At 33.8% G+C, this 12,580-nt stretch overlaps 1 protein-coding gene across 1 annotated transcript; it reads left to right on the top strand.

The window, feature by feature from the left end:
- The first annotated feature begins 8,184 nt into the window (after positions 1-8,184).
- LOC128210690 (putative nuclease HARBI1) lies at positions 8,185-11,171 on the top strand. Its single transcript, XM_052915043.1, has 4 exons — positions 8,185-8,383; positions 8,745-8,875; positions 9,615-9,753; positions 10,429-11,171. Exons 1-4 carry the CDS (start codon positions 8,266-8,268, stop codon positions 11,169-11,171), a joined length of 1,131 nt encoding a protein of 376 aa, XP_052771003.1. The 5' UTR covers positions 8,185-8,265.
- The last annotated feature ends 1,409 nt before the right edge of the window (positions 11,172-12,580 follow it).

Below are 12,580 nucleotides of genomic sequence, written 5' to 3'. Positions count from 1 at the left end.
CAGAGCCAACACTAATTAAATATTTATTTTTTTATTTAAAAAATAATTGTACATAAAGGCATGGGAGCTTAGAAATATACAGTTTAACTTACATTATTTAAAATTTAATAATTGCAGTCACATGCAGCAATGTAATATCGTCGTCTACTTAGGTAAGATAAATGTTTTGACAACCATCTCCTATTAAATGTGCACCCTGACAAACATTGTGAGCATTCGGAAACAAGTCTTTACTCCCTTGCCATCCAGCAAAGCAATGTGTGAACCTCATATCTTCCTTACATACACACTGCTTAACGACATTGCATAGCATACACGATTTTATTTTTGTTTTATTTTTTAGAATAACAAGACATTCCTTTAAAGTTATCTGACAACATCTAGCACCAGTGTTGGCTGGGTACCAAACTGTCCGCCCGTCTGGACGACCAGCTATACCTGGTTTAAATCTAAATATGATTTTTCTTTGGTACATTGGCAGCCTTGAGCCTGTGTGTCGGATTGAAGAACGATTTTATGTAACAGAGTTCTCTGTGATTCAATTTTGTCGACGGTTGTGTAAGATGTTGTTAAAACATTTCAAGCCTAAATATTTCAAATGGCCACATGAACAACAGTGGTAATAAATGCATACAGAGGTATGTTTTTATCCCAAATGTAATTGGTGCATTAGATAGTACCCATATACAGTTAAAGCATCCTAAGGAACATTCACATACCTATATTAACCGTAAAGTTTACAACTCGATCATTTAGCAGTGTGTATGTAGGGAATATATGAGGTGCACACTTTGTTTTGTTGGATGGCCAGGGAGTTGTCACGAATCCAGAGTGTCAAAAACACTTAATTGTTTCAGAATACTCACAACCTTTGTCAGGGTGCACATTTAATGGGAGATGGGGCTTTTCTTTTTAAGGAGTTGTAGATGACTCCATACAGAGGCAATGGAAAGCTGACAGCGTAACAAACACATCACAATTACAGTCTTTTACTAACCCGCCAGGTGATCGAAATATCTTTCGGTTTTTTAAAGGGACGTTTTCTACGTCTGCAAAACATTGACATTTGTACTGTTGAGGTGTGGTGTGGAAGGTGTGGAAGACTGTATTTCATGCTGCTTTTTGCATTAATATATGTACACTTGAAGCAGACGATTTTGATGATCATGTCAATGACAACTAAGGCCAGATGCAGAATATATTGTTGAAAATCAGGACAATGATGCTGCATGTGTTCTCAAGAGAGATCGCGTATGTCGTTTGCTATCATTAATACATTAATATCATAGCGGGAAATTAATGTATTAACAATTAGAGTTCATGTATACTGTTTCCTGAACTAACATCAGAAAAAGAGTGGCTTGAATTTTAAAGCGTTCTTTCATAATTTGTGGCGCTTTGTATGACATATCATTTAAATTCCATTATGATAATTAACCTAAATATTGTGTGTGTTAATACAAGTTGTGTCATAAGCGTAACTGCTTATCTGTTCTCGTCAACACAAGGTTATAACCCAATAAAGCATCAATTAAAAAGAAGTAAGCTTGAGGTTTTGCATGCAGAAATAATCCAGTTCAGAAGTGCATTTCTTATGTAAAATGTAAGTGACCCACACCTTCAGGGTGGGAAATATATGATATTGACCACTGAAAAGCTTTGTAAATTCATCACTACACGCTTTGGCAGCTTAGGCTTGAACCCAATGCTCGATAGACAGTTTAGTTTTGCCCCTCATTTTTACCATAAGTAAAAAGGAGATGTTTATCAAACATTATGCTCCCTGAGCGCCATTTTGTCAGGATTATTTTTTACAATTGAATACCATATGCATAGATCAAAGTGCCAGCTGATTTGACATTTTACATTGGACGCCAATGTTCATTAAAAAAATTAAAAAAGTATATACGAAAAAGACACTGTTATCACATTCAATGTCACTATTACCTTAACGTTTGACCTGATGAGATCAAAATCAATAGAGTAAACCCAACTTCCATGTCAGGACCGTTGGTCAATGCGTTTTCTAGTTACACCCGGAGACATGCTTTTTGCATTCAAGGTCACTGTGACTTTGACCTATGGACCTAAAAATCAATTGGGCTAATTATTTGTCACCCCTTAACTCCATGTCAAGTTTGAAACCCATAGGTGCAGGCGTTGAACAGCTTTTCACATTTTAGGTCACTATGACATTGATCATTGACCTCAAAATTAATACGGTTCATATACTAGTCACCCCAACCTCCAGGTCAAGTAAGATAACCATATGTACCACCCTACCGACCGACATGTGCAAATCTATCTAACCCCACTTCTTCGAAGGGGGGGGGGGAGGGGCATAAATAATAAATATACTTATAAGCTTGTTTGTTTTGTTTGTATGGGTTTAACACATTCAAGGTTACAGTCACTTTTTAGGCCATTTCAAAGGCGAGCAGACTTGAACCGATTTACCTGGATGCTTGATCTTTACAAGCGACTATCTTTTCCTTATGCGCCTCTGATCAACTGTTCGTGATGTCTCCAGCAGGCAATCGTGGGGTTCGGGCCAATGACATTTCGACTCAGACTTTGCTGAGCCATTAACTGTGACAACCGTTAACATCACTTGACTCATCTTCAATATCATCAGTTGTGGCGCTACTCATTACGAAGCGAGGTTGGATGTTTGGGCCTCCTTTAAATTATTGTCCAGCTCGTTCTCATTAACAGATTTGTATTGTATTATAAGCGTTTTCATGCGTAACGCACACTGTACACCAGTAAAAAAATACTGGTTCTTTTTTGTATAACTTCAGAAATTTGCTCACAGGCCCTCTTTTTTCAGGCGTACTGTGTCAATACGCTCCTGCCTTTTTTTAAATTCTGTTTGAAGCATAATGTTGGAGCCCGGCTGCGTTGCAGCACTCCTTTTCTTCTTACTGTTTCACGCCTAGCTGAATTTCTTCCTCAGTTCTGATTTACACCGGTCACATCACTGGCTACTGAAAAAGAAAACTACTGTGTTAAATAACATGTAGCTATAGCTCGGAAGACCTGAGGCAGACAGAGAAGTGAATAAACAGAAGTTAAGGTTCTACACTTTACACACTGGTTTATGTTTGGTATAGGATACTATCGTAAACAAAAGACCCCTACCGTTGAAAGCCACTATCAATAATTCGTGACCTTTAGTTGAAAATATAAGGTCATGCATAATCTTTACATTGCCACTTACATGTATACAAGGATTCATAAACATATCTCAAGTATGTTCTAAGTTATCGCAGTATTATTTTTGTAGTACTAGTCACCTGACCTTTGACCTCATGTAAAATATAAAATACCGTACATGACTCTAAGTATATTGCCTTTATATGTATACCAAAGTTCATGGACATATCTTAAGTTATCGCAGGATCGAGTTTTTGTGGCGGACTGACGAACAGACGGAGGGTTAACCTATATAGTCCACTCTGGTGCAGCACAGGTTGGGGATAAATAATGAATTTAATATGTGTTTTACTGTTTTTAGTATTTTTTTTCTTTTTTTTTCTTTTTGAGACATCAATGAAGTCCCTTTTATTTTCCCCGAAACATATGTGCTACCAGGGATCGGGGCACCCCTGACAACACTTACAATTATACATAACAAAAATAACCAACCAGTGTTTCGACAAAGGAAATGTTTTAAAGAAATATATCAGATATACATATATATATTATCAGCACTACATCAATGCATGCAGTGGAATAAATATGGTGTAGTGTAACCCCCATTCACGGGTTACTTCCCTTATCTTGAACATTTCTACTTCTGTTAAATATACATGTGCTTCGAATTTATACATTAATCTTTTTGTCAAGTTCTAGATGTTATTTTCGTTTGTCATGCAAAGATTCAATTGGAATACGTAGGAATAATATTTGGATCTACTTCATCCATTAAAATCTACTGAATATCTTTGTGAGTAATGACTTTAATTGTAATACGAAAAGTATCAACATTTAACAGTTTAACATTGTCATAGAGAATGTACATTGTATTATTAAGACATTGATATTTTTCAAGCTGTAATAAAATATTTACAGAGTATCATAAATATGTAAGCTAAGATCAGATTTTGTGGTTTTGCATCATTTTAAGTGTTAAATTTTATTTTAATTCATTTTTTTCTGTCTTTCATTAGAGTCACAGGGATGTTTATCTTTGATTCTTTTCGCCATTGTGTTAGTTATCAAAAACAAAAGCAATGGTGAAATTATCAAATTTACTTCATGGAGTATTGACACTTGTCGCTGCCTTCAGGTATGGAACGAAAACAAAAAAAAATGAAGGCGTTGATGTGTGACTCTTAACCTAAATTTAATTGTGAGTATTTAAAGTATTACCAGTAAAGAAAGAATTTTACACTCATTTTTTAGAATTTATTTTTTAGCTTATGCATTTATCTTTTGTATGAGTGTACATAAATGAATTCTTTAATATTTGATATTTCGTACGACTTATTATGCATGTACAATATTCTAATAGTCCACCTTATTTTTTTGATACAGCTTCTTCTGACAGTCCTGTTGCCCCATTAAATTTACATTCATTTCTCTGTTTCCATATTTGCCATTTTGTTTCAAAAATAATTGTATTTCTAATGTCTTTTATTTAAGATTTTTCAACCCCTAGAACAATACAGTCATAGTTCAGTTGAATACTGTTTTCTTTGTTATATTTGAGTATCTGATTCACTAAGTTGTTAATTTTGTTCCAAATTATTTTAACAACTGAACAATCCCAAAAGAGATGAAATAATGTCTCTCTTTTCTTCAGACATATATTACATAATCCATATCTAATCTTGATACTTTCATAAGAGCAAGGCGATGTTCTGTGAAGATTATATTTAATAGGTACTTCCATTGAAATTGCCGGGCACCCAAAGATGCATTGGAGCTATAAATATGGTTCCAAATTGTTTTCCAATTTAGGTTTGCATGGTTTAAACTCGCTTCCCATTTTATTTTACTTGGGATTGTCTTACTTTGCCGTTGGAGGTTAAATTGTTTTATTATAGTTTTAACTCTAAGTTCACTTCCTTTAATGTCCTTATTTATTTTGTTTAGTATTTTAAGAGTATCCATGTAAATTTTTAGGAAAACATTCTGTGTTGATTCAAGCACCCCACATTTTAGTGTGTCAACAACTGCCTTGGGAATGCTCTTTTTTATCATTGTCCATTCTGCTATCCAATTTTGTTTGCTTTTTAGTTTACTGAGTAAATTTTCAGAAGATACATAATCACTTTTTGTTAAATCCCATACATCTTTAATTCTTTTAATCCCACTTTTACTAAAATTTGCAATAAAAAGTGGCTTTTAAATTTTATTATGTGATTCCCAAATAATGGAGTGATAAGGACTTCATCCGTAGTAATAGCTGTAAAAGTCTGTAAGAATTTTCCCCAAGATTCCATTGCTTCCAAGTAATATTTTGGTATATTTTTTTTTATAAACCTATTTTCTATTTCTGAGCATTTACAAATGAAAAGATTTGAATTGAAGCTTTTATCTTATAGTCCAAAATAATATTTCCCTTTGTTGTTCCATATTTCATTCTTTGAGTGAATAAATTTATATATCATCTACCTGCGGCTTTTTTTCATTCCAAATGAAATTATTCATTATTTGTTCTAAGTTGTTCGATTTTTTGTGTGAAATACCTCTTGTTTCTATTTCAAAGTTTATTGCTGAGAAGATATATGTTTTGACGAGAAGTAGTTTCCCTTGTAAAGTTAGCTCTCTTGACTTCCATACTTGTAAACAAGATTTTATCTTATTTAGTTTTTTGAGCCAACTGTCATTTTCATCTATATCATATCCATGACAAATCCCCAGTGTTTTAACATATTTTTTGGTCCAAGTTATTTCTTTAAAGTTTGGAACTTTATCTTTTAATTTTCCGATGAATAATCCTATTGTTTTATTTTTATTTATTTTTTCACCTGATGCTTTTTCATACAGGCTTATGTCTTGAAAGATATATGGTAATGAATTTTTATTTTTAGCGAATAGCTGCGTATCATCAACATATTGATTTACTTTTGCTTGTTGGATGTTATCATTATAATCGGGCATGCTTATGCCATTTATATTTATGCTGTTTCTAATTCGGCACGCGATTGGCTCAGCCTGAATTATATACAAATACTGTGTTACTGGAGCGTGATGGAGGAAAAAATCTGATACAAAACCATTTATTTGGATTGCTATTTTTGCGTGCTTATGGAGCATTGTATTCCATCCTCTGAACCCCAAATCCAAATTTTTCTAAACACATGTTTATCCATGGCCATTCAAATCTGTCGAAGGGTTTGGTCGGATCCAAAAATATTATTAAGCCTTCATTTTTATTTTGATCTGTGTATTCTATTAGATCTTGTATGTATCTGTTTGCTTCATTAATGTTCCTTCCCTCAACATACCCTTTTTGGTCAGAATGTATTATCTTTGATAAAATGGGTTTAATTCGGTTTGAAAGAGCTTTTGCGATTATTTTGTAATCAACGCACAAAATGCTTAATGGGCGTCAGTTTTTTAGATCCCCTCGGTCTCCATTTTTGTAAATTAATGTCTGCAGTACTCCTTTATACTGTGTATCACACAATTTGTTTGTGGACAAAATTTCAGTTGTTAATTCTGCAGTCATGTTTAATTATATACCAAAATTTCTGGTACCATTCTGCTGGTATTCCATCTATTCCTGGAGATTTTGATTTCTTATAGTTAAATACTGAATGTTCTAGTTCTTTTATATTTAGATTATTTTCTAAATTATTGCTATCATTACACTCCAATGATGTATTTACATCAGTCAAAAGTTCTGTTGCTGCTTGCATGTCAATGCCCTCCGATTTAAATATTTTTTTATAAAACCTTTTTTGCTCATGTAGTATATTTTGGATACCATATTTAGTTTCTCCTGATTCAGTCTTAATTTTTGACCATAATTTTTCTTTCCCTCTTATTTTTTTCCAAGTTAAAGAAATACGCTGTTGATTTTTCATTTTCTGTTATAAATTTAGCCCTTGACCTCATTTGGGCAGCCTTTGCCTGATTTTTATAATGATCTTTGATTTTTTTCTGATAACAATTGTATTTCTGAGCAAATGTCATCTGTCAGCTGTTTTTCTTTAACTGTTCCATAGTTTTTTCTAACTGTTTGATGCCAGTTTTACTTTTATTAAGTTCTTTACAGAAGTCTATTGATATTTCTTTAATTCTTATCTTTGCAATTTCCCTCCATGATGTTAGTGTTGAAAAGTTGCATTTCTGTTTTTTTCAATCTTTTCCAAAAAAGTTCAAAACGTTTAACATATTCAGGATTTTCAAGTATACTAGTGTTCATTTTCCATAAGCCCGGCCCTCTTGTTTCAGTTTCCATTACTAATTTGATTGAAATAGCATCATGATCTGAAAGAAGAAACTGTTCTATTGTACAATGTCTACTTCATTACCTATGGATTTAGATGTTAAAATATTATCAATTCGCGACTATGATTTGTTTCTATTAAATGTGTACATTTTAGTTTTTGGATGCCACCTTCGCCATATATCTTCTGATTCATTATCAAACATTATTTGATTCATAGAAAGGAGGCTTTCATCTTCTTTAATGTCTATGGATACAGTTTTCCTGTCTAATGTTACATTTTGGGTACAATTGAAATCTCCCCCAATGATATGTTTGTCATTTTGTATTGCTTTAAGTTCTCTATTGATTTCAGTGAAAAAAATTTTTTTTTATATTTTTGAATTCTATTCTTTGACAAAGGAACGAGCTGACTGGGGTACGCATACAATTTTTCTATTTCACCGGTTAAATATGGCGGTCATATATTAATTACATTAAATAAAGACATAAATAAACATATTGTATCATTTCCTACACATTGTTGTCGTTCAAAACCCTCCATTGACATGAAATATATTTTAAATCATTCACATCGGAACATCATATGCCTTTGACTACAGGGGCCCGTCATCTTGAAACGACGTCACACTCCCTAGTTCCCTGCCTGTTCGATGGAAAGTGCGGCGTAAACTTCGAGAAGTTACTCTAAGACTCTTGATTAGAATTCGGATGAAAAAGTACAGACTTGGTAAAGAGAGTTGTCCAATCAAGTCCGCCCATGAACAGCCGTGCGTTCAGTTACCGCAAACGTGAGCCGATAACAGCTCGCGTCGCTAACTAGTGTATTGACTGCCTTGTTCGCCGCTAACGATTTCAATATGGCGGACTCAGACAGCGTCCTTAGCATCCTAATCGACGAAATTACTGACGATAGTATACTTGAGCATGTAGAAAGGAATATTACTATCGCAACACAGTCAATGTCCGATTTTTCATGTAAGTTTATAGTTATGTTACGTGTGTACGTATGTTTTATGCGTATTTTCATGTTTTAGTATAAAAAAGTATACCCCACCCATATTTTTGTAAACATTATTTTACCGATAAAAGTTATATCGCCTGATACATATTACTTAAAGATTCAAAATAAATGCAATTGATTGTTAGTAAATGTAAGATTATTATACAGTTAAATTTGACATTATTTTAATAATACATTTTATAGTACTTAACGCTATACTGTAGTGTTGTATCTATATATACAATATCTATTTTGCTGAATTTGATTCCTCCAAAGATAAGCCCCCTGAAGAATATCTTTTGTCCTCAGGTGTAATTAAAGTTCTCTTAACCACAGATACTTCCTTGATGCTGACGTGTAGCAATCCTGCTCCGGTTCGAGTTGAAGGTTATGTTCCAGACGTAGTGTCAATGTATTCTGATGTGGAATTTCAGTCCCACTTTCGAATGCATCGGTCAACTTTTGAGGTAAAAAATTAGTTAAAATGTAGAGACTTTTATTTTTAAAACATTTGTCCATATGTTTTCAATATGCCAGTATGTCACTGGATGTGATCAAAACAGTAGAGAACTGGTATTCCAAATCGCTTACAAATGTCACATATTTGCAACTTTGGATTCGGTTGTCCGGTTAGCGCAGTAGTTAGTGCACTCGCTTCTCACTAAGGTGACCCATGTTCATTTACCGGCCTGGGTGCATGTGAGTTTGGTTAGTGGTCACCAAGGCGGGCAAGTGCGTTTTCTCCTGGTACTCCGGTTTTCCCCACAACACAAGACTACACTCTCGCGTAACATCGTGCCAATGAAAGTGAATGATAGTTGCAATAGCTTGTTTCACAATCGTTTAAAAATTTCAATAATTTTAAACTAAATTTTGACCTTTTCAATCAATGAAGATGCTTCGCAATCTGTGCTTGGATACCTAAATAACATATAGACACTAACTTCATTGGGTTATAATTATGGTGAACACAGGGATTACTGAGAATGTTATATTTTGAATAATGGTATTTTGTACAAAACCCATTTGTCTCTCTTTCCTAAAGTCCAACTGCACCAGCATCAAAATGGAAATCAAACATTAACATACATTTCGTTGTAGAATTGTGTGCATGTTATTAAAGCATATATATATATCTGTTTCTACTCACCTACATGTAAGTGTTTAATATACATGTATATTCTCTGTACTTTATCAATCTTTTAGGAGCTGTGTAAAATTGTTGCCCCAGATATGGCCAGGGAAAGATCCATTTCTTTGGAGACGAGAATGCTGGCAACACTTTGGATGTTGGGCAATATGGAGTGTTATCGGAGCGTAGCAGACAGATTTGGCATAAGTAAAGGTATATATTAAAACAGTTTCTGTACTTTAACAGGGCATGTTATTTTCAACTGACTGACACATAATTTAAGTCCATTTCAATTCCACAACATATTTTTAAACAAGCACTCTTACTCCCAAATAAGATGTCCCATAATTAATTATACCCATTACTGTTTTAATTTTCCAAAAAGATAGAAATAATGTCGAAAAAAATGGTTCTTATGAAGAATACCGAGTTTAATTTGAAAGAAATGAGCATAAAACATGATGTTTCTACCTTATGAGAATACACAATATATCAGGGCTTTAAAATACATGTTCACGGTTATAACCTCATTTATCCGAGTAATTAATTTTTGCATGAAAGCATTTTTTAATATTAATTGAAGATTTATTAGTCAAAATTGATGTTTATTATACATGTGTATATAATGATTTTGATGAAGAGTGTCACATTAATAAAAATCATTAAAATGTTCATTTAATTTACTGGTATTATTTATTTAATGTACATAATATTTCCATATGGAACTAACAATCATAATTTTGTTACAAACTTGCAATGTATATGTAATACTTTCAATGTCATCTTTCACTGCCAAAAGATAGCTCTCTTACATTCAATAAAAAGATTTGCAAATAACACATGTTATATTAATATTTATTTAATTGTCTATTGAACTTTATGTTTAAGGCACTCTCCATCTGACTGTGATGAGTTCTTCTAAGGCCCTTTGTCAACAGAAGAGCAATTTTATTAATTTTCCCACCACGAGAAGGGAGATGGATCAGGTCGCAGAGGGGTTCAGTGCCAGGTGTGGGATTCCTGGAATAGTTGGAGCTGTAGATGGCACACACGTTCCAGTTCCTGGTCCACGATCACAGCACAGGGCTTCTTTCATAAATAGGAAGGGCTATCCTAGCATTCAATTGCAGGTTGTTTGCGACAGTAAACTCCGGCTGCTGGATACATACACCGGTTGGCCTGGCTCTGTGCACGATGCAAGAGTTTTCAGGAACTGCCCATTACTAGATGTATGCCAGCAGCTCCCTGCACCTTACCACTTGATTGGGGACTCGGCATATCCGCTATCCAGGTATATGCTAGTCCCATATAGAGACAATGGCCATCTTGATGCTCAACAGAAGAAGTTCAACAAGGCTCACTCGTCAACTAGAGTTGATGTTGAACGTGCGATAGGGCTTTTAAAAAGCAAGTTTAGACGATTGAAAAATCTTGATATGCTTCTGGCTGAACAAATACCAGAAGTTATAACGGCTTGCTGTGTCCTACATAACTTCATTTTGGACAGGGAGGGCGAAGATGTCGTGGAAAATGTAGAATATGATTCTGCAAGTGTAGAGGAGGAGGGATGTAGCGATTCACTTAATGCAGCTGGAGAGGAAAAGCGCAGGAACATTGCTAATTTGTTGTAATATCTCTAGCTTAACATGTTGTCGATTCTGTGACATAAACATTATCTTATTTAATTCAAATAGATTTATGGAGCTTTTTCCAACATATTCCATGGAATTTGTGAATGTATATTCATTTTGAACCCATGCATTCTGTTTGATTCTTATTACTTTAACAGATGTAATTGAAAAATAAGTTGTAGTAATAAAGGTCAATGTATGTTATAGCAGGGATAGAAAGCGATAGTTTCTTCTTTTTGAAACCTTTTGACTTCTTGATCGATGGCCACATTTAGCTGTCAGTACATGTTAATTCAAATGCACACAATTTAAAGGCATGAGTTGATTATGTTCTATGAACCTAACAATAATGTTATGAGATCTAATTAGGCTCAAGTAGCTTAGTTTATTTATTTTTTAACTTTTACTTTAAGTTGTTTCAACCTATGAGGCCGGGAAAAATTACATGTAGAACATATTACCATCATTATGTAGCAATATGTATATGAAACTACAGAAACAAGCTAAATAGCCAAAAGTTAAAGCTGCACTCTCACAGATTTACTGTTTTTCCCACTTTTTTATTTTTTGTCTTGGAATTGAAATTTTTTGGCGTAAATATCTGCTAACCAGTGATAAAAGACTTCTGACAATTGATCAGATCGCAGATCTTCATATTTTCAATCCAAGTGTAATGTTATATGGCTTAAACTGTTACTAAAGGTTTAAGAAAAATGCATTAAACATAAATTTTGGGACAGAAATATGTAAAGCTGCGATCTGATCTTTTGTCAGCAGTATATTATCACTGGTTTGCAAATAAATACGCAAAAATTTGCTTGTTTCAAGACAAAAAATAAAGAAGTTGTCAAAACATTCAATCTGTGAGAGTGCAGCTTTAAGACATAAACATAAAGTTTGTTATAACAAACTTAGTATTTAACCACAGTAAAAGCATGACCTTCTACCATATTGACGCTATGCCCAAAGTGTAGATGCCTGAACTATCCGCTCGTTTTTGTTTTTAAATCCTGTATATGGACCTCGTATTGTTTCTAATACGAGATGGGTTACAATTAAAAAACAATAACAAAAGTTACAATTTCATAATTTTGTTTTATTTCACTTTCAATCATTTACTTATTAATACCTTATGAAATTAATTCATCATGCAAAATAACCTTATTTGCTACCTTTTAACATTCAGACCAAACCAGAAGTCTTTAATTGTTGGAACACATTTAAGAATAATGGTAATAGCCAAAGAGTCATCGTTCCGCCATTATCATCGAGCTCATTTACGTATGTAACAGGTGGACGCAAGTTCAACTGCAGACATAAGAGAAACTGCCTATATTATTTTACATTAACTATCAGCAATTAACACAAACATGAGAACAGTTCTTGTCTAAGGACACAAACAGAACTCT

Source organism: Mya arenaria, chromosome 12 (genome assembly GCF_026914265.1).
Source record: "Mya arenaria isolate MELC-2E11 chromosome 12, ASM2691426v1".
Lineage (NCBI taxonomy): Eukaryota > Metazoa > Mollusca > Bivalvia > Myida > Myidae > Mya > Mya arenaria.
This window is presented reverse-complemented; position numbering and strand designations above follow the sequence as displayed.

Bases quoted from the DNA above. Each gene is read 5' to 3' on its own strand.
- LOC128210690 (XM_052915043.1), top strand. From the start codon at position 8,266: ATGGCGGACTCAGACAGCGTCCTTAGCATCCTAATCGACGAAATTACT. The intron at 8,384-8,744 runs GTAAGTTTATAG...TCTTAACCACAG, and splicing joins GTCAATGTCCGATTTTTCAT to ATACTTCCTTGATGCTGACG. The intron at 9,754-10,428 runs GTATATATTAAA...TTTATGTTTAAG, and splicing joins CAGATTTGGCATAAGTAAAG to GCACTCTCCATCTGACTGTG.